Source organism: Pezoporus flaviventris, unplaced genomic scaffold (assembly GCF_033815535.1).
Source record: "Pezoporus flaviventris isolate CSIRO_AGI_PZ_B2104156 unplaced genomic scaffold, CSIRO_AGI_Pfla_v1 ptg000015l, whole genome shotgun sequence".
In the NCBI taxonomy this organism is placed as follows: Eukaryota; Metazoa; Chordata; class Aves; order Psittaciformes; family Psittacidae; genus Pezoporus; species Pezoporus flaviventris.
This window is the reverse complement of record NW_026892563.1, coordinates 38311824-38336667: the sequence shown is the minus strand read 5'-3', so window position 1 is coordinate 38336667 and position 24844 is coordinate 38311824. Positions and strand designations below refer to the sequence as shown.

General features: G+C 50.6%; 2 protein-coding genes across 2 annotated transcripts; one reads left to right on the top strand and one right to left on the bottom strand.

Moving 5' to 3' along the window:
- Nucleotides 1-4880: 4880 nt before the first annotated feature.
- On the bottom strand, nucleotides 4881-7604 carry PTMS (parathymosin). The gene is made up of 5 exons (XM_061454134.1): nucleotides 7444-7604; nucleotides 6682-6753; nucleotides 5861-5942; nucleotides 5663-5727; nucleotides 4881-5105 (listed from the first exon to the last, which is right to left on the bottom strand). Exons 1-5 carry the CDS (start codon nucleotides 7489-7491, stop codon nucleotides 5055-5057), a joined length of 318 nt encoding a protein of 105 aa, XP_061310118.1. The 5' UTR covers nucleotides 7492-7604; the 3' UTR covers nucleotides 4881-5054.
- A 5418-nt stretch (nucleotides 7605-13022) lies between these two features.
- MLF2 (myeloid leukemia factor 2) lies at nucleotides 13023-22602 on the top strand. The gene is made up of 9 exons (XM_061454132.1): nucleotides 13023-13109; nucleotides 15963-16036; nucleotides 17973-18099; nucleotides 18553-18588; nucleotides 20080-20133; nucleotides 20546-20671; nucleotides 21002-21161; nucleotides 21250-21490; nucleotides 22017-22602. Exons 1-8 carry the CDS (start codon nucleotides 13086-13088, stop codon nucleotides 21426-21428), a joined length of 780 nt encoding a protein of 259 aa, XP_061310116.1. The 5' UTR covers nucleotides 13023-13085; the 3' UTR covers nucleotides 21429-21490; nucleotides 22017-22602.
- Nucleotides 22603-24844: the final 2242 nt, after the last annotated feature.

Genomic DNA, 24844 nt, shown 5'->3' with positions numbered 1-24844 from the left:
GCAATCCATGTGTAGGCCATGGTGAGGCAGGCTGGTTGTGCCCCTGCAGCCCATCGAGGTCCATGTGGAGCAGATTCCACCTGCAGCCCATGGAGGACCCCATGCCAGAGCAGGGGGATCCTTAAAGGAGGTTGTGACCTGTGGGAAGCCGGTGCTGGAGCAGCCCCTGGCAGGACGTGTGGCCCTGTGGAGGGGACCCACGCTGGAACAGTCTGCTCCTGAAGGATGGGGTAGGGACCCACGTGGAAGGGACCCACGCTGGAACAGTCTGCTCCTGAAGGATGGGGTAGGGACCCACGTGGAAGGGACCCACGCTGGAACAGTCTGCTCCTGAAGGATGCACCCCGCAGAACGGACCCACGCTGGAGCAGTTTGTGAAGAACTGAAGCCTGTGGGAAGGACTTATGGAAGGAGAAGTTCATGGAGAGCTGTGTCCTGTGGGAGGGACCCCACGCTGGAGCAGGAGATGAGTGTGAGAAGTCCTCCACTGAGGAGGGAGGAGCAACAGAGACAACCTGTGGTGAACTGACCACATTCCCATTCCCCTGTGCTGCTGGTGGGGAGGAGGTAGAGAAAACCAGGAGTGAAGTTAAGCCCGAACAGAAGACCGGGGTAGAGGGAAGGTGTTTTAAGATTTGGTTTTATTCCTTATTACCCCGTGCTGATTTGGTGGGTTGAATGAACAAATCAAAGTAATTTTCTCCAAGCCGAGTCTGTTTCGCCCATGACAGTAGCTGGTGAGTGATCTCTCCCTGCCCTTATCTCAGCCCACGAGGCTTAACGTTCTGTTTTCTCTCGCCTCTTTAGCTCAGGATGAGAGTGAGGAGAGCTTTGGTAGGCACCTGGCTTCTAGCCAGGGTCAACCCACCACAGAAACCAACCCCAAACTCACGCACCAACGATCCACCACGCTCCAGCCCTGTCCATCTGCAACGTGTCCCCAGCATGAGCCCACACAGTTAACCGCAGGCTTCTTTCCTGCGAGAACACCCGGGCTGGAGCAGCCATGAGTGAGCCTTGAAATAAAGGAGAGTGGTGGGAGGGAAAAGTACATGGGCTTCTTAAGTATCTGGGAAGGCAAGTTGTTTCAGTTTCCCATATGGTGTCTGGGAAGTGGCTGAGCAATGCATCTCCTAAGCAGAGGGCCTGAAGAAGACCCTGATACCAGAGGAAGGGGTTGGGGAAGAAGTAATGAGTCTTTGTTATGCTTTGCAAAGCTGGTCCAACAGGACCATTATGGACTTTCCTGAAGCAGGAAGGGGTTTCCTTCTAGAGCAGCAGTGGCTGGAGGGCTCACTTTTTCCAGGTTCATGATTCTGCCCATGCGATGGTTTCAATCACACTGGTCTTATTTCCTTTATTGGCTTAAAACTGGTGTGAAAGACCAAAGAGGCTGGGCAGAGGGGATCATTTGCCTGAGGGGAAATGAGGAAGTGACAGCGGTAAGATGCAAAGAACATTCATTTCTGGGTTCATCACTTCAAAATATCTTCAGACTCAGCACAAACTTTCCATGGCAGGCCTCTATGTCTCTGTGTATTGCAGAAAGATGTAGGTGGGTAGGGACCTCTGGTGATCTCTAGCTGAATGAATCCCCTTGGTTGCAGCAGAGTTGACTCCAAAGCTAGGTCAGGTTGCTCTGCTTACCCAGAACTGTTAACTGGTTTTATTCACCCAACACAGAGATCAGCAGCCTCCTCTCATGCTGCCATCTGCAGCCAGAGCTGTCCTCTTCAGGAAGCTGCACTTCCATGGTCCCCCAGCTTGCAACCCACCAGCACTGTCCTGGTAGGCTTGGCACCCTCCTCCATGGCCACAGCCTTCCGGAGGTGCGCTCACCACCCTGGGTCCAGGGCTCAACTTCCTGGTGATCCCTGCCAAGGAGCGAGGGGACACATTCATTTGAGCTGGGACAGGGACCCAGCTAAGACCTAGTGGGCAGCTCTACCTGCTCTCTGCACTGGTGTACGTTTGATTGCCTAAGCCACACAGGAGAGCCACGGGAAGGAGATATTGGCAGTCTAGCAGAGCCTGCAGGAGCACGACTGTGCCACCTCCACAGCTCCCAGAGCAAGCAGCCCTGGAGGAGGAGAAGAAAGATGGAAATCTCTGGTGCTGCTTGGCTGGCAGGACCAGAGCTGAGAGAAGCTTGGAGCAGGTGCCATGGGAAGCAAGGAAAGGACAGCTGCCCCCAGTTGATGAGGTTAAGGGATGGTCATAGGAAGTAAATGAAATGAGCAGAGAATTCACACAGAGACAAGAAAGGTGAATAAGGCCCCTGAATGGTATCATTACTTCTGAGGAATCACTGGTGAGGAAGGGCTTTGCTCTTACCTTAATGATGCCATTGTGACATGATTGATCTCACTGTAGAAGAAGAATGACACAAAGCATCTGCAGGCTCTGATGCAAATGAAGGTCACAGGCAGGCTTGAGACAAAGTGCAGTACAAAACCCTGCAGCCTCAACTTCCGGAAATCCTTGCAACTTCTTGCTGTGATCGCCTTGTCAGCTAAAACACCATCAGATACAGCATGGATCTTTGCAGATCTAAGGAACTGGACTAACAATCAGGTGCTGCCTCACTTCCTTCCGGATAACCCGCTGGATAGAACCAGAGGTACTGGTGCTGCATCCACATAGAAAGCAGAGATGGAGTTACCTCTCCACAACTTCTCATTGGCAATATTCACTACTCATAGTCAGGAACTGCTGCAGTGCTGGGGAAGAAGTGTGAAAACTGTCATCAGCCTCTGCAGAGATCGTACCATCCATCAATAGTCCACCTTCAGTACTGAACAGTAAAAGGTGACTAGTCAGCAGGAAGCCTGGGGGAATCCTGAACACTCGCTGCAATGTGAAAGTATCTTGAGGAGAGACTAGAATCCATCATTTCTTCAAAGGGAGCAATAGCAGGAATACAAGATTGCAAAAGCGCAGCTAAAGGCACACTGGGCATTGATCAGTGCCGAAGGCAAGCGGCAGCAGAAGGGGTGTTGCAAGGCAATCCCAGGCTGCAGCTGCCTGCTTTTGGAGAGCTGTTCACAGGGGGAAGGCACCCTAACTGCCAAGGGGGCTGTGCGGGGCAGGATGAGGCCACAGTGACTGCAGCTGCAGCAGAGAGAGGGCATGGGTGCAACAACTGCACTGCAAAATCCCCCAGCACACGGCTCCAGCTGGAGATGGAGATGGCCCAGGGCCTGTTTGAACCAGGCTCATCCATGCTGGAGAAGCACCCATATCCGCTCCGACACTGAGCTAATTTACAGCCCCTAACTGAAATGGGTGCAGACGCAGCAAAGGCTCCACCAGCAAATGGGTGCTGGGTGAGCAGTGCGCCCATATCTTGCAGTGCAGGGAGATCACACCAGGCAGGCATACAGTCCCTGAGACATTTTCACATGGGAAGGGCCTTGGCAGCAGCAATGCCATTTTGCATCACATCTACGTGTCCCTCTGCACCCTGGGGAATAGTGCACTCAGACAACAGCTGACACTTTGCCCCTCTGAGACAAGCAACTCTTTGCACTTCTAGTATCTGATCTGTTGCTGCAGGCGGACAAGCAGAAAGCCACTGATACTCAGACAAAAGGTGGTATTATTTACAGCTCCTGGTCTTGGCTGCTCATTTGTATGATTGCCAGAGTGAGTTTTAAAAGGCAAAATGCTAACAGAAGATTTAAAGGTCTGCAGAGATAAAAATACAAATGGTTGACCCTTCTCTCCCTGGCAGCTGGTAGGACAAAGAACTGAAGCACTCGCCTCTTAAAAAGCTTCCCTCTTGCTGCAACTGATGCTGCATGGCCCATGCCTGAAACCAGGAGGGCTGGGAGGCCATAGGGCAGCATGCAGTGAGAGCTGCACTTGAGCATCTCCAGCAGCCACAGCTGGGGGTCTCTTTCCAAGCCTCTGGAACTGAGACCCGGTTGTGGTTTCAAGAGCTTTGTCCTGGACCTCTACCTTGTGCCTAGTCTTCAGCACACAAGCACCATTCCAACACCTCACACAGATCTTAGGCTAATTCAGGCTTCCCTTCCCTACCTGCTGCTGGTCAAGCCGCCTCCTCCTTTGGCAATCCAACTTCCTCCAACGTAAATGGAACATAACCAAGCATGTATGGACACAACCAACCACGCAAGCAGTTTCAAATCTTTTTAAACACTTTTATTTACAGTGCTAGTTGAAAACAATATATATATTTATATCTATTATCCTCATGATGTCTGTGCCATAGAAAACGCTGTGGCTATATTGCCTTTAATTTACAAAAGATGGTCACAAGAAAATCTGAAGGGAAAAAAAAACCAAACCAACAACATGGAAATCAACGTTTGGTCCCCAATTGTTTCTCGTGATTTGTTTTAAAAAAGCTTCCAAATTAAAAAAGTACACAGTTCAGATGAAATTCATATATAAAAACAACATTTTTTTTTTCTGAAAAAACTCACGAGGGCCAGCTTGCTGTCATGTAAACTTGAAAAAAAAAGCTTAAAATAAATTGTTTCCATGTGTGGTTTAATAGAACCGTTATTTGCTTGTAATTTTTTCTCTCAGGGTTCAGTGGGAAAGTAGATGAAAGGTGGCTTAGGACTGGAAAACGCACCATGAGATCTGTGCCCACAGCCCCCTGCACTCAGGGAGGATCTGACAGCAGGTCTGGGGAACAGAAGCTGTCAAAAATCTGTCACTCTAGTGACAAAAAGAGGAGGGTGCATGGAGAGAGAAGCAGAGGAGCTTGCCACGCGAGGAGCTTGGCATTCAGGCCTGGCAAGGTTACTGCACCCCAGGAAACGATCAGATCCTTGCGGGAAGAGGATCACTTGTAAGTGGGGCACAGAGGAAGGAATGTGGGGGGCTGGAATGATTTCAGCTGGGGAATGCCAAGGGTGGGCTAGGTCTTTGGGTGAGAAGGAAACTGCTGTCTTCCCTGTTAGAGAGCGTTTCTAATCTTTCCTCATCTGAGATTGTGTGAAGCCAGAGGCTAACAGACAGTGCAAGCACAGGCTGGAATGGAAGAGGAGATGGACGGAACATAGGAGATGGGAGGGGAGGACTCAAGCTGAAGACCCATTTTCTGTTTTCTGTCTCTTTGGATCCACTTCATCCTATGGAGGACACAGAGGGACATAAAGGAGTTACCACTAAACATTCACCACACCAAGGCACATAATTTCTCCACAAAATTCTTACTGCTGTTCCTCCCTCCCCATGGAAATCCATTCCCCTTTAAAGCATCCTTGAGTGTCTGACACAACTGTTAGGCTGATGATCACTGTTAAGATGTGGACAGCTCCTTTTGGAGGGATAGCTGCCAAGTTACTTTCAGGGTGCGTAAGAAGCCCAGGCTCACACCACTTCAGACAGGCCCTGAGATCTGCCATCACAAGTCCATCTTGTGGCCAGAAGCCCAGAAGTCACAGGTGACTCCTCCATCTCAAGCACCTTAGGTCTCAAACACTCAAGCACTGTGACCACTAGTGGAAGGCCCTGGATCCTACAAGGAGTCTACAGGGGTTTATTATCCTCTTGCCACATCAGATTTATTTACCCATCTGCTGCTGAAGCAATGAGACCCAACGCCAGGGGCACCTACAAGGATTTGGTCAGCACAGCAGGTGACCTCATTCTTTCTCACTTCCAATTCTCTCACACTATCACTCACCTCTTCCTCCTCTGCAGATCGTTTTTCTGCATGACCATCCTGCTCTTGCCCGTTCTCATCTCCTTCTGAGCACAAGCAAGAGAGGAAAACACAGGTTAACTAAAGTAGCATTTACGGGGATGCAATCTCAGTCAAGAGGGCCCAGTGAAGGAATTTCCCTCCATGATCTTCCATTCTTCCAATACCAATTATTCCTACCTTCATCCTCATCACCACCTTCTTCTTCATCAACATCATCAGGATTCTCTTCCTCATCTTCTTCAGCTCCGTTTTCCTCATCCTGAATAAAATTAACTGGTCAGAGCAGAAACTGACACTGGGACAACATTACCACATGTTCTTTTCTGCAAGTGCAGCAGCAGTCTCTGCAGCTCTAGCCACTTCAGACTCCAGCTTCAGATGTGCATTGAGTGACCTCTGACACAATTATTCCCATCATCCTAGCTGAAACCCTCCTCCCAACCAGCCTTCTTTACAAAACCAATCCTTCCAGACCCTCCCCACCCATGTGAACCTCCTTGATTTCCACAAGCTTACATCCCAACAAGCTGCTGCCATCCTATCCCAACATTTAGAACATCTCTCTGGTTACAGGATAATGACTTAGCCTGTGCTCATAGTACACCCGCTTCCAGATCCCTTCTCACCTTCAATCTGTGCATTTCCTAACTGTTCCTCCTCCACCTTATTCATCTTACACTCCCCTTGCACTTTGAGATACTTCAGTGGGTGCAGGGCCACGTCTCCTGTGCCACCTTCTCCTAACTCCCATTTGCTCTTGTTTCCATTCTCTTCTTTGATCTTTTTTCCTTCTCACTGGGCCATACTGACTACGCTAAGTCCTTTAACGCTCATTCTCCACAATTATCCTACAGCTTGCTCTTCATTCGCCCCTCTCCCTTACGAGCTCCCTTGGGCTGCCTTTCTTAATCTGCTGTATTCCCTTCCTATTCATTACCCACACTGAGCCAGGCTAACCACCTCTTATAAAGCTCCTCAATCTATCATAACGGCCTCACCTCTACTATCTCCTTCTTCTTGTCTTTGTGGACTGTTTTCTCGTCATGTTTTTCCTTCTTTTCTTTCATTTCCTATATGCGAGATGAAAACAAAACCCAAAACATTCCGGTGGTCCGCGGCAAGAAAATAAAGGGATACTTAAACAAAGAAGGTTTAGAAGGGGATGCAGAATAACGGTGAGAAAAAGATCTTCAATCTGCCCGCCCAGACAAAGAGGAAACCAGCACGAACGCGTCAGAGCTCCTTCCAGACCACACACATGCGGAAAAGTCCTGAAGAGTTTTAACGGCGTTTAAAAGAGCCTTGTCCATAGGACTGAGCCGTTTCCGGCTCCCTCCCCCTCAAACCCCGCGCTTTGTGTCCACACAACTTTCCGCCCACCTTGTGGCGGGGGGGGGGGGGGTGGGGTGGAGAAAGTTAAACCGTTCGTGCCGTTAACCCGTCCGTGCTAACGGCTCTGACGCCTCCCGCTATGGCGGAACACCCGGCCCCCCCCACTCTCCGAATGGAGCCGAACGGAGACGAACGCAGCGCGCGCGTCTTCGGGCCAATGGGGGGCGGGAACGGGGCGGGGGGGGGGCGCCTTCGCGCCCCCCCCCCCGCCCCGTTCCCGCCCCCCATTGGCCAGGAGGTGCTGGGGCCTGCGAGCGCCCCCCGCAGGCCGGGCACGGCAGCAGCCGCTGTGAGGAGAGTGGGGCAAGCGCCCCCCACCGTATCCCGTCGGGCCCAGGCCGGGTACCGGAGAGGGTGTAAGCGCTCACCTTAGCGCTCAGCTCAGCCGGTGTCTCCTCGACGCGTTTTTCCGACATCCTGGCTCGGGTATCGAAGGGAAGAGGCCGGTGGGAAAGGTACGAGGAAATAGGCGGGTTCGGGAGAGAAGGCGGTCAGCGGCGGGAATGCAAAGTCCCAGCGGTGCGGCGGCGGTGGTGATGGTGGTGGTAGGCAGGCTCCTACCTCAGGGACCAAAGTACCAGGGTCTCCCGCGGTGCGGGGATACGCCGGGGAACGGGATTTATACAGCACCCGGTGACGACGAGGGAAGGAGGGACCTGGGGAGGGAGGGGAGAGGGACTGGAGGCGGAGGAGGAGGAGGGAGGGGAAAGGGGAGAGGGACGGGCCTCGCGGCGGGGAACGGGGCCGATAGAACAATGTGCGCTGGGCGCTTCTCAAGGGTCGGTGGCCGCCGGGCAGCGGGGATCACCGCAGACCCACGAAACGCGGCACCTCCCGGCCCATCGAGGCCAGTTGGGGGCGCAAAGCACCAAAACCCCCTTCCGCACACTCCTCTTCCCGCCAAGCCGCGGCACCAGGGTAGCCGAGCACTCTGCCCGCCGCCTCTGCAGCGCGGCAGGGGAAGCTGCCCGCACGGGCTTGGCCGGAGGGAGCCGGGCTGGGCGAGGAGCGGTGTTGCAGAGCCGTGTGGGAGGGCAGCACTGGCGACGGCAGCGCTCACGCGTCCTCTTGCCTGGAATTTTCCACTCCACTTGCTCCCCCGCCCTCTCCCTCCCGCTGGAAGCGCTCCCGGCGGCGGGGCTCCTCCCTCCCGCCCAGCGGCCCGGCCCTCCGCTGAGCACGCATCGGGGGAAGGGGGGGGGGCGGGCGGGGGAGAGAGGTGGCAGCGGGGCTGCTTTTCCCGCGCTCGGAGAGAAAGGGGACGGGGCTTGGCGCGCGCGCGCAATTGGTGCGTGGGGGGGAAGGCTAGCGAGAGCGCCCCCAGTCCCCATATAAGGAGGGACTCATGGTTTTGGCGCCTGATTGGGTTATTCAAATGAGCCGTCTGCCTGGCAACAGGTTTCCTATTGGCTGCCAGGGGTACCCTCGTTGACGGCGGGGGGGGGGCGAAGGGATGTTTGGTGCAGTGAGGGAGGGCGGGCTGCTGGCACGTGGGGCGGTGGGAGGGCGCGCGAGGGACCGTTGGTGTTCCCTAAGTCGCGGCGTGCTGCTGGGCACCCTTCGGGTCGGCTCCCGTTGTGTGGGCGCTGCAGCTGTCCCCCTCAGGGGAGCGGCCCTGGGCGGCTTGTGAGGAGAGCGACGTGTGTTGAGGCAACCGGGCAGCATGGGCCGTCGGAGTTGTGTGCATGGGGGCCGCTAGGTGTGCTGCGCCGCGGCGGCACGGGAGCTGTTAGGGCCGCGGCACCTCCCCGTCTGTGAGCCCCCTCCCGGCGCCGCAGCCGGTCCTCTGATGCTCTTCGGCCGAGCAGCAGTCGGTGTGCAACACTGACCCCTGCAGCCTGCCGCAGCGCCCTGCCCGCCCGCCTGCCTGCCTTGGAAGCTGGGCTCTTGTCGCCCACGGCCTGCTGGAAAGGATCACCGCACAGCGCCGTGTAAGCAAAGGTCCTCTCTGCTGAACGGCAGGTTGTGTCTTGCAGCTGCGGGGATTTGTTGCTAATAGATGTTCTTAGAGCTGCGCTTCAGACCATTGTTCATCAGCTTGAGCAGACTGGGATGACTAAAATACCTTTCCCAGAAGATTTATATTGTCCCGCTCTTAGTCACAGGCACACACGCAAAATCTGCATGTTTTTGCAAGCCTATGTACAAAATCAGGCATGTACGCAACGTGGGTTAGTGGAAGGTGTCACTGCATGTGGCAAGGGGGTTTGAACTGGATGATCTTTAAGGTCCCTTCCAACCCAGACTATTCTGTAATCACATATGGATGTACATTTGTACACAGCTATCCTCACAGGTATAATGCAAGGTATAATCCATCTGGTTGGAAAATAGGCAGAACCTCAGCCTCTGTGCAAAGTCAGGATTTAGAGCTAGTGCTCTGAGTTGGATCTAATGTGTGTCAGTTTTAGCATTTAATAGAAGAAGCAGTTGGTACTTGTGGAACCAGGAGGGCAGTAAGTACATATCTCCTGAAGGAAATCATGAAAGGCATTGGACAAATTATAATCTGTGTGGCGGGAAGGTAGGAGATCACCACCTTGTCATAGAATCATAGAATCAGCTAGGTTGGAAAAGACCTTTAAGATCATCAAGTCCAACCATTCCCCCATCTCGTCTCCTCTACAGCTACAGCTGCTTGTGATCTGACTCATATATGTTCTTAGCTACACACAATAGTAGTGTAGCCCTAAATAGTGTATGCACAATAGTGTAGCTACACACAATAGGCATAGTGCCTGCCCCAAAGAAATTGTCATGTAACCCAGACATGCAGATCTAGACTAGTATCAGAATAATAAATCACCAAAATGCATGCATTAATTTCCTCCCCTTCCCCCCCCCCCCCCCCGCCTTTTCATAAAGCCCCTCTGGCAGTCTTCTTGGATCTGACTGCTATCAGCATTCAGGCCCTGGTTTAGTACAAGTATTCCTCTTTAATCCCTCTCTTCTACAAGAAAAAAGTCTCAATTTCTGGAGCTACAGCCAAAAACCTGTGAAGTGGCCAGAAATTGTTCCTCTCTGCTTCTGCTTGTCAGGAGCTGTGTGCCTCTTGCTGTTCACCAATCTGGGGTTTTTGTCCTTTCCTCACACACTCAACTACTGAAAATGCAAAACTATACCAACAGGCATCCCTTGACAGAGACACCTTTGCATTAATGCACACACAGGCATTGACACAACATCCTGGAGAGGAGAAAGGGAGGATTGTGTTTGGTGATGTGGCTGTGCCCAAAGTTGCTGTTGGCACAGGTGGCACACCCACAGATGCAAACAGGCAAGCTCCTGCTGGTGGAAAGGGAGCAAAGGTGTTTCCAGCAGCCTGTGGGATGGAGCAGGGTCAGCTCTGCCATTTGCATGCTACCTGTGGCCCCAGCACTTGCGGGGTGCAGTCTCACATTTCCCCTTCCATGCTCCCATCGTATTCTCTTGGCAATTTTTACCTCATCTGTTGCTTCTCAGCTTTTCCTCCTACCTGTATTCTTAGCAGCAGCCTTCCTTTGGCTCTCTCTCTGGCTTCTCTTTGTGACCTCCTTTATCCCATGTACAAAATTCATCTTGCTTCCTTCCTTTCGTTTATCACATGTTCTATTTTACCCTGCACACCTGTATCAACCATAGTTTTCCTCTTAAATAAATGAAGTTCTTCTTCGTGTCTTGTGACATGCCCATTTCTTCATCCCAGCTCTTCTTGCTCTCAGATCCAGATGGTGAGATTTCCTTGGCTTCTAGTGTGCAGCTCCTTTGCGCATGCCCTGAGGGTATCCCTTAGCTGTCTCACCTAATTCTTCCCTGTGTCTTCTGCTCCTGCATCCAACTTGTGCCACTCTGCATTTCATCTGCTGGATGGATTTGAAGCTTTTCTTGCCTCCCCTCTCCCATCTGTGTTTTCCCTTTGTTGCACGTACAAGTATACTTCTCATGCAGCCTGCAGATGCGAGTCCCTTTGCAGTATGTTCAGTAATCTTGGCCTCAAGTTGCTTTGCCTACTCAGCAGAATTTATTCCATCCTTTTCAGGGTCTTTTGTCCTTAGACAAAATGAGGGAGGTGCAAGAGTTACATGATACATCATTGCTTGGAAAGCCTGTACGAGAGCATGAATGCAATTTCCTCTGTACAGTAAGTTAGAATTGTTGCGCTGTGCTCGGTGTTTCTGCAGGTGTGTGCAGCACATGTACCTATTTATAGAATCATAGAATAGTTAGGGTTGGAAAGGACCTTATGATCATCAAGTTCCAACCCCCCTGCCATGGGCAGGGACACCTCACACTAAACCATGTCACCCAAGGCCTCGTCCAACCTGGTCTTGAACACTGCCAAGGATGGAGCATTCACAACCTCCCTGGGCAACATATTCCAGTGCCTGACGCCCCTAACAGGAAAGAATTTCCTCTTTATATCCAATCTAAACTTCCCCTGTTTTAGGTTTTAACCCGTTACCCCTTCTCCTATCACTACAGTCTTTAATGAAGAGTCCCTCCCCAGCATCCCTGTAGGCCCCCTAAATTTGTGTATGGTACTTCTCTCCTGAAGTGTATGTTAAGCTTACATGTGTGTGTCTTCATGCATGAGCATATGTTTGCACATGTGCCTGGGCTTTCATGTGTGCTATGTGTTTCTGCAGATGCAGGGTGCAGGCACCTGGAAGAAAATATTTATGCTTTTGGTTTTAATATCTTGCTAGTCTTGTTACTGTGTTCTGTTGGGGGAACAGGGCCTTTTTGCTGTTGAAGACTGAACTAAACGAGCCATTTTTCTGAGCAAAAGCAAATCACAGTACTGGCTACTTCAAGAATTTTGTTTTGTGAACTAACTCATGAGTGTGGTTCCGAAACTCCTTCAAACTGCTGAACAACAAAAGAGCAGAAGGTTGTGTATTTGCATTAACTTTTCTTAGATTTACATAAATTCAGATATACACAGTATCTATCCTTTCATTTACAGTGAAGCTAGCAAAATCTCAGTGTGCAGAGGGAATGTGTTTGGATGCATTTATGTATTTATTGCTGGATGCTGGAGAGGGACTCTTCATCAAGGACTGTAGTGATAGGACAAGGACGATGGGTTCAAACTGAAACAGGAGAAGTTCAGGTTAGATATAAGGAAGAAGTTCTTCCCTATGAGGGTGCTGTCGTGCTGGAACAGGTTGCTCAGAGAAGCTGTGGCTGCCCCATCCCTGACAGTGTTCAAGGCCAGTCTGGACAGAGTCTTGGATGACAGGGCTTAGTGTGAGGTGTCCCTGCCCATGGCAGGGGGTTGGAACTGGATGATCTTAAGGTCCTTTCCAACCCAAACCATTCTATGATTCTATGATTCAATCCACACTGTTCACCTTTCTGTCCTGTCTCTGTTAAAAATCCAGGCAGATAATCAGTTTCGTTGTTCTTTCATGATGCTGTATCCTGAAATCAAGAGGAAATACCCAAGAATTCAACCACTGACCAACTTTGCCCTGGGAGATGGCTTCCTGAGAGACAACACATTGAAATAAGCACTGCAGCAGGCTGTGGTAGGTAACACAATGAGAGCAGGCAAGAAGAGTAGATGGGAGTGACGAGGGGTGACACCAGCCCCCAGAAGCCTGGGAAGGGGAGGGAGGTTTTCAGTCGTGATTTCTGTGAGCCTCTCTTTGCTAACACAGCACAGACGGAGGTCGTGGTTCTCACTCACAGTGTGGCAGATATGCTTAACATGAGCAGTTCATTCTGAAAGCAACCGCTGCCGCACAGGACAAGCTGCAGGCACAGCACGCTGGCCCTGGCATCCCAGATGTGAACTGTCATGTGTGAGGCTCAGATCGGAGCTGTCCTTCACTCGGGTGCCCTTCAGCTGAGGTCAGAGTTAGTTGTTGGGTGGAGATTACGTAAGAGGCACAGATGAAGGGAACCAATGAGGAAATGGCTGTGGGTAGCTCTGACTTCTGATAATTAGGATTTCTTTGTCTTACAGGCGTCCACAGGGGCCCTGGAGCATTTGGATGCATTAAGAAGCTGTGTCTTCCTGGCCAAAATGATGGGTCCCTGGAAGCAGCAGGTAACAAAGCACGATTTTTCAGCGTGCTGTTTATTTACCTTCACCATGTGATACTTGGTTTGCTTTTAAAATGCTTCCGCTGTGGCTGCCCTTTGGCTGACTGAGGGCGAGGGGGATGCTGGGGGAGGCTGCCTGGCAGAAGCCAGTGGTAGGCGGGAGAAGGTGGAGTTGAGGGCAGCGGCGCCATTCATCTCTCTTCCATTTTGCCCTTCACTCGCCTCCTCCGGGATGCTGAGCTCCTTCTTACTCCCCTTCCCCCCATCCTCCACGGCTTCAGCACAACCCGAGCAGCTTGAAAGGGAACAGAGAGACGTAGTTAATGGCTTTTATTCATGATGAAAACAGAAGCAGCCTAAATAGAGAATGTGACAGGGGCAAGATGAGAGTTTTTGCTTTTCATTCACACACCACCCCCCCCCCCGGCATGCTTTGTTATTCTCACCTAGCAAATGGCCAACCCCTCAGTGAACATTAGGCGTAATGTGGTGACTACTATAGAGAAATGTGCAAACAGCACAGTGGCACAGCTTCAGTGTTCCTCAGAACTGTGGGCTTGTCCCTGTTCCAGAGAAAGGTTGCACTTCCAACTCCTCCTTCCAGGCTTTCACCCAACATTTGCCACCAGCACAACTCTTTGAAAGTGAAGTGCCTTCACGATTTGCTGAACTGGTGACACTACTGTTAGCACAGTCTTTGGTGAGACAGGTTCATCAAGAGTAATGGCTGCAGAAACATTTAGTGAGACACACAGCCTCAGCCCGCAGTCTGATAAAGTCATCCCTTTGTGCCACAGGTCACTCACACAGGAGCAGCATGAGGGACAGAAAAAGGATCTTCAAAGCAGTACTTTTTCCACACTGTTCTATTCCTCCCCTAGCTCTCTGTTTGGAAGGCAGCAATGCCTGACTTGGTATTTGGAAAAAACTGAGGAAGTCCTATCATCTCCAGGACATTCCAGGAGTGGAAGGATCACTGATACCTGGGTGACAGCAAGTCATTTTATCCCAGATCTGGGACACACCTTCCTCCCCCCCCTCCCCCAAAAAAAAGATGCTTACATTCTTGTTCAAGCAACTCTTTGCCTTTCTCTGAATGCTGCCACTCGAGGTCAGCTCCACACACTGTAAGCAAACACCAGGAGAGCCTCAGAGCAAAAGGAAAACACCCCAGCCGGGGAGGGCTTTCCAGACTGGAGGTCTCTGAAAGATGTTCCAGGTTGCAAAAGCAGTGCAGAGAGATTGAGGAAGAACTCTGTGTGACCTTCAGGGCTCACTTACCAGTTCTGACCTGGTGACAGGAGAGCTTGGCACCTCACCTATGGACAGTCTTCTCAAGGAGCACTGCCCAAGAGGTCTGAGGTGGCACAGCCCATGCCCTGCACATAGCATCTGTCTCACCCACATGATCCTGCCCCACTGTGCCATCCACAGCTTCCATGTTGTGGATGTCAGTTGCAGCCTCTGAAGGATGCACTTACTAAATGCAGTGAGGGACATCTGAAGGGTCTTACGCATGCACATAGGCCTCCAGTGGGAGATCTTCCTGGACGCTAAGCAGTTCTGAGATCTGCTATAGTAAGAAGTCCCCTGTGTGTTCCACCACATGATATGTGCTACCAGGTCACGTTCCTCTGTCAGACTCCGAAATCCAAGGACGTGGCTTCTGCCACAACTCAGGAGTTTGATTTCTCAACCATGTTCCGCAGCCTCTGGCACGGGTTTAGCCTGGCCCCTGCACACATCAGGGCAGATTCAGCACTCAACCCCACTTAGGGAAGTGTGCCCTGGTCTCAAGAAGCCACAAGCCAGCCCACTCTCTTCCTTCCAATCCAGTGGAGCCGGTGGTAGCTGAAGGCAACCATCATTCCCCAGGACTGGTGACAGAGACTGTCAGCCCACTGGTGCATGGCGACTTCCTGAGCACACACTGAGTCCCTGTGCTTTGTCTGTGGCTCTGGCGGCTACTCGGGGGCAGTGACAACCCACTGCCAGTTTACCACAGCCACAGTGCTGGCAGCACCGCCACTTCCTCTGTGGTGTCCCCCTGGCTCTTGAGCGTGGCAGAGGCACCCATGGCCCCCCTCCCTCTCGTTCCAGCCCTCCAAGCACTCTCCTTGCCCATTCGGCCGCCCTCCTCTTATCGAGGTGGGAGGTTGGCAAACACCCCCGGTGCCCGTCCACCACCGCCTTTGCTCGAGGAACAATAGCCCCTTGTCACTGGGGCGTGTTTTCACTCGCTGCCAGCTGCAGCTCGCTCCCGGACCTACCAGGCACTGCCGGGCCGGCTGGCGCTACCGGCACCTCCCCGACGGTGAGGCGTGCTGAGGGAGCCGCCGCCCGGCCTGCGCCCGCTGAGCCCCGCAGGGCCAGGGCCGGGCCCGGAGCGGAGGGGCGGCGGACCGCGGGCCGCGCCGGGCGCTAGGGGGCGCTCTACAGAGCAGCCCTTCCGGCCCCATCCCCCTTTTCTTTCTGGTGATTGCGTCGCCGCCGGGCCTGTGGCGCATGCGTGCTGGGAGCCGGCTGGCCGGGCGGGGCGGCAGCGGCGAGTGCGGGCCCGGGCCGCGATGGGCGCGGAGGAGTGATCGGCCTGCGGGCGTCCTGCTGCCGCGGACGGGCTGTGCCCGCAGCTCGGCACCCACCGGCGCGCCCGCAGGCAGGGCACGGGGACGGGGCTGGGGGCGGGGCCTGGGCCCGGTGCCGGGAGGGTCGCGGCCTACGGCGCGGCGGGGGTAGCTCTGCCATCACCTGCCCGGCCCGGGGGGAAGAGGAGGCGTTGCGCGGGAGGGCCGGCTCCGGTGCTCCTCCCATCCCCGCCCTCCACCTCGGTTGTGTTCACCCTCTCTCCCCTCCGCAGAGGCCGCCTCCGATCGAGGGAAGCATGTTCAGGCTGATGAGGGATGGCGAGCCGGAGGACCCCATGTTTGCCATGTGAGTCGAACTGGGCACCCGCTGGGGTGGGGGGAAGGAGGCTGCGGCCCCGGGGTGTTGGGGTTGGGGGATGGGGGTGCAGGTGTGCTACCCTCCCGTCCGAGAGGTGGGCACAGGGCCTTCCGGGCGGCTGGAATGCCGCAGCGCAGCAGCTGTGGGATGGCTGCAGGGAAACAAACACGCATGACCCCTGCGAAAGGGGCAGCGCAGGGAGCAACCTGGTTCGTCTTGGTCTGGTTTCTGTAATACTAGAGCATGGTCTGGGAGGAAGGCGTGATTAAATAAAGTAGGCCAAAAGGCACTGCAACTGTCTGAGGGAGAGAGGGCTGGAATACCTGATCCTCTTCTTAGTGGAAGGATTATTGTGCTTTCTTACGCCAAGTAGGATTTCAGTTCAGATAGATAATAAAATCTGCTGTTCCATCCAGTGTTTGTTGCTGTTCTGCTCCGTCATTAATGGATCTGGAGAAGAACGCTAAAGCAGTTGTCAAGTTGTAAGGAACTAAGTTAAGAGAAGACAGCCAGCAGTTTGAAGTACGAGGCTTCAAATCTAATGAAGGTCCCAAGAACTCTTCCTGGGATTCCTTTTACTGGCTGTTTTTGTTGCTGTCCACAGTCCAGAAATTGGATGCTATTGATAAATTTTGGCAGTGAAACTAAGTTGGCAGTCTTTGCCAAAGCGGATAAGGAATAGGCTGTAACACAGTAAGAATTTGATTATGTTAAGCATTGCACTACTAGAAGTGTAGTGGAACTAATATATGTAGAAAAACAAAGTCTGAGTTTTGCTTGTAAAATTGGTAATAAGCAAGAATTTTATCAGCTGTAAGCACGTTAGCAGGAAAGGAAACCTTGATGCCCCAGTTAGTCACAGAATGACTGTGTATTCTCATTGATGTGGCAGGAATGAGTCTGACTTTTATTATGGAAAGCATTTCCAGTACAGGCAGAAAAGTAATGGTTTGTAGTAGGCACTTTTGTGATCTCAGGAGTATTCTATGCTGCTGAGGTTACTTGCACTCAAGAGGGATGAGTGCAGGCTGTAAGATCCACATGGAAATGCTATGGTATTTCCCAAACTGTGGCCACTGTATTCTGTGACCATTTGTCCTTATTCTCCTTTTTCTCTCCTTGACCTTCCAGCATGTCAATATGTACAGCCTTCAAAGTGAAGGCCGCAAAGGAAACAAAACCAGTTAGGGACCCCAGTTATTTTTCCCATTCCCTCTCAAATCTGCAAAACCTGTACATGGTCTCAATGTCTTGCCAGGTATACACATAACATTGTAGGAAAATAGCAGGTAAAGGTTACCTGGGACAGAAGGAGGTTACACAGTGTCAGGCCATACAGCCCCTTCTCGAGGTTTCAGTCTTGTACTTGAGCATGTTTGTTTGCATGTATGTGGAAGGGTAAGAGGGCAGTATCTAGGGTCACATACTCTCTGGTCCAGTCAGTGTAGTTGTCTCTTTGCAACCAAGAGGGTCTTTGTGCACCTCCCTGCAAAATGAAGAACTGCAGGGTTTGGTTGCGTGACAAATCTGTTAATGTAAAGGGGTTTGATGGCACAAGAGGAAATTCATGTGAAACGATGGTGGTACGTGCAGGTCTGAGAAGTGACTTTCATTTGTTAGAGCGATGAGGTTCTGGAATGGCCTCGGCCGTACTTGGCCCTGAAGTGTTAGTGGGAGCAAAACACCAAACTACTCTGAACAGACATTAGTTAGTGCCCAAGAGGGATTCTGTGGTGCAGTATCTTCTATTTCAAGAAATAAATGGGATCCAGAAGTCCCTTCCAGCACTAAGGATCACCATAAGCAACACTGAGTTCCTGGGGTTCTGGATCGTCAGCTTGGAAAGGAATGTACACTTCCATAATGTGGGGCTTTGTCTTCTGTCATCCCTTCCTCACCATTGTTCTCTCCACCTCTCTGAAAGGGACCCTTTTGCCATCCACCGGCAGCACATGAACCGCATGCTCTCGGGAAGCTTCGGCTTTGGCCCACTCCTTGGCATCACTGATGGCACCACCCCTGGGGCTCGCCAGCCTGGTCGGAGGATGCAGGTAAAAGAAGTGCTGAGCACAGGACAGGATTTGTTAAACTGCCTTGTTACCTTCTATCTTTCACCCTTACTGGGTTGGGCGCACCCCTTGCCTTTGTATGGATGGTGGGCACAGAACTGATCTCTCTAAAACTGTGGTGCTCTTCTTTTTTTTACTCCACGTTTAATGTATTAAACACAGGTGCATTCTAGATTGAACGGGAGGAGGGGAAGAAGTTGTTTCTCCGGGACATAAATATCTTTTACTTATATTATTTTAGGAGCCTTCTGTCTCGTTTGTTAGAGATGGTACGGTTTGAACTGCTGTGAGTCTGTGGGGCACTTCCTTGATCTGTTCGTTGGACATGATCATTTCTAGTTGTGTTTCTGAGAAGGATGAGGGTGTTCTGAGGAAAATCTGTTGTTTGGCTGTTTCAAAGTCATTCTCTGTTCTGTTTTTCTGTTGTCCTGGCAGGCAGGAGCTGTTTCACCCTTTGGGATGCTCGGCATGGTAAGTTCTCTGTTTTTTTGGGTCACATTAGAGGCTTTCCAAATTAGTGGTTCCATACTGAGATTCATCAGTGCTGTGTGCAGCTGGTGCTAAAATGTACCCATCTGTGAGCAAGACTGTCCAAACTGGTAGTGAGGGTGGGAAGGTGTGAATAGACCAGAATGAGCTCTAGATTTATAGTAAACAGAATACAGAAGAGGGTATTGAACCGGAGGCAGCTGGTCTCACGTGGATCTCTCTGATTGAGTTGCTGTGTGACTTCAGGCCTTTCTCTTGTTTCCCCTCTAATGTTTTAATCTAGTCCATGAGCTGGTTTAGAGAAGAGATTCTAACGCTGTTTGTTTCAGGAGACTGTATTTGCACGTTGACCAGAAAAGAGCCCTAAAGCTGTTAATCGCGCAATATTTCATAGGGATTGGGACAGTTAATATCTGAGAAGAGCAGATAGTCTCTTAATAACCTCCTATGTCTAAAAAGAAGCTCTGGATCTGTTTGGAGGTAATGAAGGAACTGTGATGACATGAGGAAGAGACTTGGCCATCAGTAGGCAGAGGCGAGCGTTGAACCTCCTTTGTCAGTGATGGCAGAAGAGGAAGCCTACAGAATACTTCAGGTGAACAGGACTGGAATGAGAATGGCTGTGTGTCTTTGAGGACACCGTGCTTGGGGCACACTGATCTCCGTCATCTACTGAAATAATACAGTGGAAATAGGTTATTCCAGATCCAGCAACTTCAGCTGCCTCGCTCTGCAGGATTGCTTCAGTGAAAGAGACTGAGCGTCCTGGCATTATTGTAGCTCAGGAAAGGATTAATAAGGATACAAACAGATAGACTTCAAAGGGTAATAGCATTGCATGTGAGTGCTGCTCTGCTGAAAAAGAGAACAAGAGGCTACTGGAGGAAACAAAAAAATCAGCAAGTTGAAAGTAACGTAGTAATTTTGTTTACATATTGCACAAGTAACCTGTGAGACCTGCTGGCCCAGTAGATTGCTGCAGCCTTTAGGTTTACAAGATTAAAAAGTTAGGCATTTGTAGGGAAAAGGAGAAAACTTGTTACTATGTTAAGAAAAAATACAACCAGTGGAAACTTCCTTGTGGTTTAGGAGTTGAGGGTGATGAGGTGAAAACATCATTGGGGATGACTGTCCTATGGTTAAGGTTGCTGTTAGTACACATCCTGAGATTTCTGCTCTTAGCTTTGTGGAGTGCCTGGACTCTGCATAAGGAGTCAGACTTGAACTAAGTGAACAACCCGTGCTGTATCCAGAGATCTGGAGAGCCAGAACACTTGGACAATGCAACCTGAGGGAACAGCAACAGAAAAAAAATGGGTTTTTTTTCTTCACTACTGAAAGAAAGGGAAAAGAATAAGGTTTTCCTACTTAGGCAGCAGTTTCTTGTCCCTTGCACATAGTTTGTTGTTCTTTCCTCCTGTATAATTCCAAAGTGACTTCATATGTTCTTGTGTGCTCTTCTTCTTTCAACAGGCAGGTGGCTTTATAGATATGTTTGGGATGATGAACGACATGATTGGAAACATGGTAAGAACCCTCCATAAATAAGTTTGTATTGGGAGGAGTACTGAGAATGCTCCTGTCATCCTCTTTAATGTCTCCCATCTTCCTGTGCTGCTTTGGTATGGGCTGTGCTCAAGCTGCCAAGGTGGCAGAGGCTCTAAGCCTTCTGTTGTGACCGGGATTCGGTGGTAGGGAGGTTGTTCCTGAGGTGTACCCTCTGAGTGCAGAGAGATGGCTGAGGAAGGAAGTGTGGGGGTAGACTCTTTTAGTAAGAAACGAGTTAATTTCAAGGTAGATGTGTTCTCCAGAAAGTTGGACCCGTGGGATTTATATTCCTCCTATTGTAATTTCTTCCTACTTTGTTGTATAGGGAGAGAATTAATTGCCATCTCCCCTCTCATTCCTTCGTTATACCATTCCCTATTTCTTTTTTCAGGAGCATATGACAAGTGGTGCTAACTGCCAGACATTCACCTCCTCAACTGTCATCTCGTATTCCAATTTGGGTGATGGGCCCAAGGTCTACCAAGAGACCTCTGAGATGCGTTCAGCACCTGGCGGGGTAAGGAGGAGGCACGAGGCTGCTGGGTTTGCTGTGGGTGGGTAGTCTTCATTTGGTGGCTCAGTGCTGGCCACCCACAGCACTTCTGCTGTGCAGTCAGTCGCAGTTGAGGAATGCGTTGTGACTCACTGAACCATGCTGAGGGCCACTGGGAGGGAATGGGAAGTGCTGGTAGGGGAAATCCATTTTCCCTTCTTCATGATGTTGTGTCTGACATCCTGAGAGAAGTGGCAGTGCAACGTGACTGAAATAATGCCAGCAAGAATCAGTGACGTGTGGGGCTGGGAGAATGAATTAAAAGGGTGATGCTATCCGGGAATCTGCCCTCAGATCCGTGAGACCAGACGGACTGTAAGGGACTCGGACAGCGGCTTGGAACAGATGTCGATTGGACACCACATCAGAGAGCGGGCACACATCATGCAGCGGTCCCGGAATCATCGCACGGGTGACCAGGAGGAGAGGCAGGACTACATCAACATGGACGAAAGTGAGTACTGCCTGTGTGCTCCCCCCAGCAAGCCCAGGTACCGCTTCCCCACCACGTCCTCACCTGAGCTCCACCTTTCCTTACATAGGTGATGCAGCTGCATTTGACGATGAGTGGAGGCGGGAGACATCCCGCTTCCGGGCGCAGCGGGGGCTGGATTACCGGCGGCACGAAGGCGGCAGCGGCCGTCGGGCTGAAGGGACCCGTCTTGCAATCCAGGGCCCTGAGGATTCTCCCTCCAGACAGTCCCGTCGGTATGACTGGTGAACCCAGAGCAGACCTTGTGGGGGGTGCAGTGTGGCCACCCCCAGATCTACCTACACGCTCTTGTAAGTCTTCACAGGTTTTTATCCTCTTCTGCTGCGTGGTTGCTTCTCAGCCATGTGATTATTTATGTTCATGGCACCAGTCTTCGAAATGTCGGTTGGAAATGGGTTTTCCCACTTAATCTAGAGAGCAGTGGAACATGTGAATTTTGAGAAATGACTGTGTTGAATGGGATGGTGGATGCTGTTTAAGTTACTTTGTCATCAGCAAGAAAATGTGGTGTCGTCCTTAACTGGTGATTGAAATGGTATGAAATGATGTAGGATTGCAATCTGTAGAGTGTTTATTCTGCCACTCTATAGAACTTAGAGACCATTTGCTGCCAATCAGGTTTGAAATAGAAGTGCCAGTGTCTGCTCTCCTGTGGTTTGAATAGGGTTCACTAGGATGTGATCAAGTGCTTGAAAAGGGACTCTCTTGGTGTCTAGACATCAGTTTTAAACATGTCTTTATATTCTGTGATGATATTTTATGCTGCTTTCTAATCACCACTTAACTCTTCTCATGCTCTGTTTCCCTTCCTCCCAGGTACAGACAGTGAAACTCTGAAGCCCCTTCAAAGCACCACTCGGACCCTATTCAAATTTAGTATTAACCTCTCTCCCACTTAAAGATTTGAAACAAAGCAACTAATCTTCTGCATAGCTCTTCTTTGCCCCATTTGGGTGCTGCAGTGGGGCGTGGGGAATGTTACCAGTGTGCAAAGAATGCATTCATTGCCCGTTGCCCTTCTGCTCTCCCTCATTTCTGTTCTTTCTGCCAGTAGTGGTGGGCATGAGGAGCTGCCACCTTTCCTCTTCCATCCTTTCCACTCTTCTGTGCTGGGTTGGGCTGGTTCTGAAGTTTGTGTTTAGTCCCCTGTGAAAGAGATAGGAGGGAATTCTGCTAGAACCCCGTGTCAGTCCCCTCACAGGGACAGAGGCTTCGATTCCTCTCCTGCTCCTTTGTGCAGCTCTGGAGAAACGGAAGGATGTGTGCATTAGAGAAGGGAGGAGCAGAACAGAAGCTGGATCAGCCTGTGGCCCCCGATGCCTCTTCAGTCAGCTCCCCCACTTTTTTAATTTGTGAAACTTGTAACTAGATGTTTACTGAATAAAGAAACAAATGTAAAGAATTGTTTGGGTCAGTCTTTACCTTCAGCCAACCTAACGGAGCCTGCTGTGGGATTGAGTAACCTCTTTCATATCCTTGGGACATAACTGAGAAGAAACTTGGTGGTTAATTCTAAGGCTTAATTTTCTTAGAGAAAATAGCCTTATAGCCTTCCCCTAGAGTTACAAAGTGAGATAATGCTCAAGGTGGAAATTGAAGACCCAAGGATCCACTGTTGGCAAAAATACCCTTTAACAGCTGTAGTTGTGCTTGCAATCCAAGGAGATTGGTTGGTCTTTCTTGCTGCCTGGCCATCTGTGCAGCCCAGAATTGGGCCGCTGGGGTTTTTCTATGGCCAGGGAATATTTCTGTTATTTTCTCCTTATTTCTCTGCAGCTGAGGCTGACATTGTTAGGAATGACCTTTTCTTAACTTCAATATTAGCTGAAGCGGGAGGCATTAAGAATACAGGACTAGAGGACATCGCCTGGATTCTTGGGCTGGTTTCCTGCTCCACCACACACCCCTATGGAAACCTTTCTATCAGTTCGTTTGGAACAGAAGGCAGGGTGGGTGGCTTACACTTGGAAGCGCTGTGCTGGAATCTTGCCATATATCCCCATGTTGTACGTATGGGCACTAACAGAGGGACAGAGGACTTGCCCTGGAAAAGGGATGCAGAAACAAGCACCTGAAAGAGCAGAGTTTCCATGTGTTTCACCCTTCAAGGAAGGACAGGACAGAGCTGTAGCTGATGGAGCTTCACTGACAAAAGGAGGGCTTGGGGAAGGTTTAGTGGCAAGCAAGTCATCTTGGGGTTGCCAGACTGAAACATTTTGAAATATAAGTGGATGTATTGTATGGATCAGTCTTTATAATGGTTTTGATCTCACTTTCTCAAAACTGGTCCTGTCCAGCAGTTGTAATATTTGCTGATTAAAACATGGATTGGGCTAACAAAGGCACTAGAGCAACCTAAAGTGAAGAGTAGCATGGGCACAAGGTAACTTCCTGAGCCACACAAGGCTATGTGCTGATTTCAAATAAATAAAGGATTATTAAAACAACCAAAGAGCCAATATAAATTATAGCTCACTGATAGAATTCAAGTAATGGGGGGGGTGGGGAAGGGACCCCAGAATATGAAATTATTTCTAGTAGGATGCTGTTGTGAAACTAATGCTCATTAGTAACTTGACTAATGACCTGAAAGAAGGCATTAAACCAGAGCTGGTGAAGCTTTCAGAGGACCGAAGGAATAATTAAAGTGATAAATGATGGAAGAAGATGAAATGCACAGAGCAGTCCATAACTGTTGGTGTGGTGCTTATTCATAAACAGTATTGCTGGCTGCACTGGAAGCAGCAGGACATGCATCTAGGAAAACAAATATAGTCTGTGATCTTCCAAGATGTTGGACTGTTCTCTGGAGGCTCTGGAGGAAACTTTGGAAAATCCACAGTGAATTAAGGGATTGAGAGATGACCAAGGAAATGAATGCTGCTTGCGTAATTCTTCATCTATGGAGATGGGCCACGCTAGGATGCATTAGCCTGTGTTCAGCAGAAAGGGAGGTGAAGTTTCTCCCCTGTATCACAGCAGTGAACCCATTGTGTGAAATCCGATTATACAACACTAAAAAGGACACCAAAGAATAGAAGGACTCGAGAAGGGAGCAACAAGGATGACTTGAAGCCTGGAAACACTGGCTGGCACTACAAGATAACATGAAATCAAGACTTTGGTGCCTGAGCTCATTCCACATGAGCATGGGCTGGTATTACCTATGTGGGAATGAGGCTTCTGACAGTAGAGGGCTCTTGAACCTAGCAGAAAACCTGCTGCTACCTAATGATGGAGCTGGAAATGAGATGCAGACCTTCACGGGAGGGCGATTAGAGCACATCTGGGTTCTCCAGCTCTCACTACTCCAAACCTAGCTGAGATGCCTCAAAGAGAAGTTCGAGAGCAGACACATAGAGGAATGGGATGAGGTCGTTCCTGACCACTTGAGAAGCCAAGTGACGTGGTTATACCTGTCCCTTCAGGCTTTAACATCTATGAATCACTGGGGAAAGCTGGCACCATGCTAGACTGCAGGGGAGGGTGGGAAGAGGAAGAAGAGACCTGGTGACCTGACTGGGACTTCAAAGCACATGGAAGCACAGAAGAGCTGCAGGAACTGGAGCTCTCTGCAGGCACAATGTTGTTCTGGGGAAACAAACGTGCAGTTCCATGGGGCAGGACTGAAAAATCCCACTGGG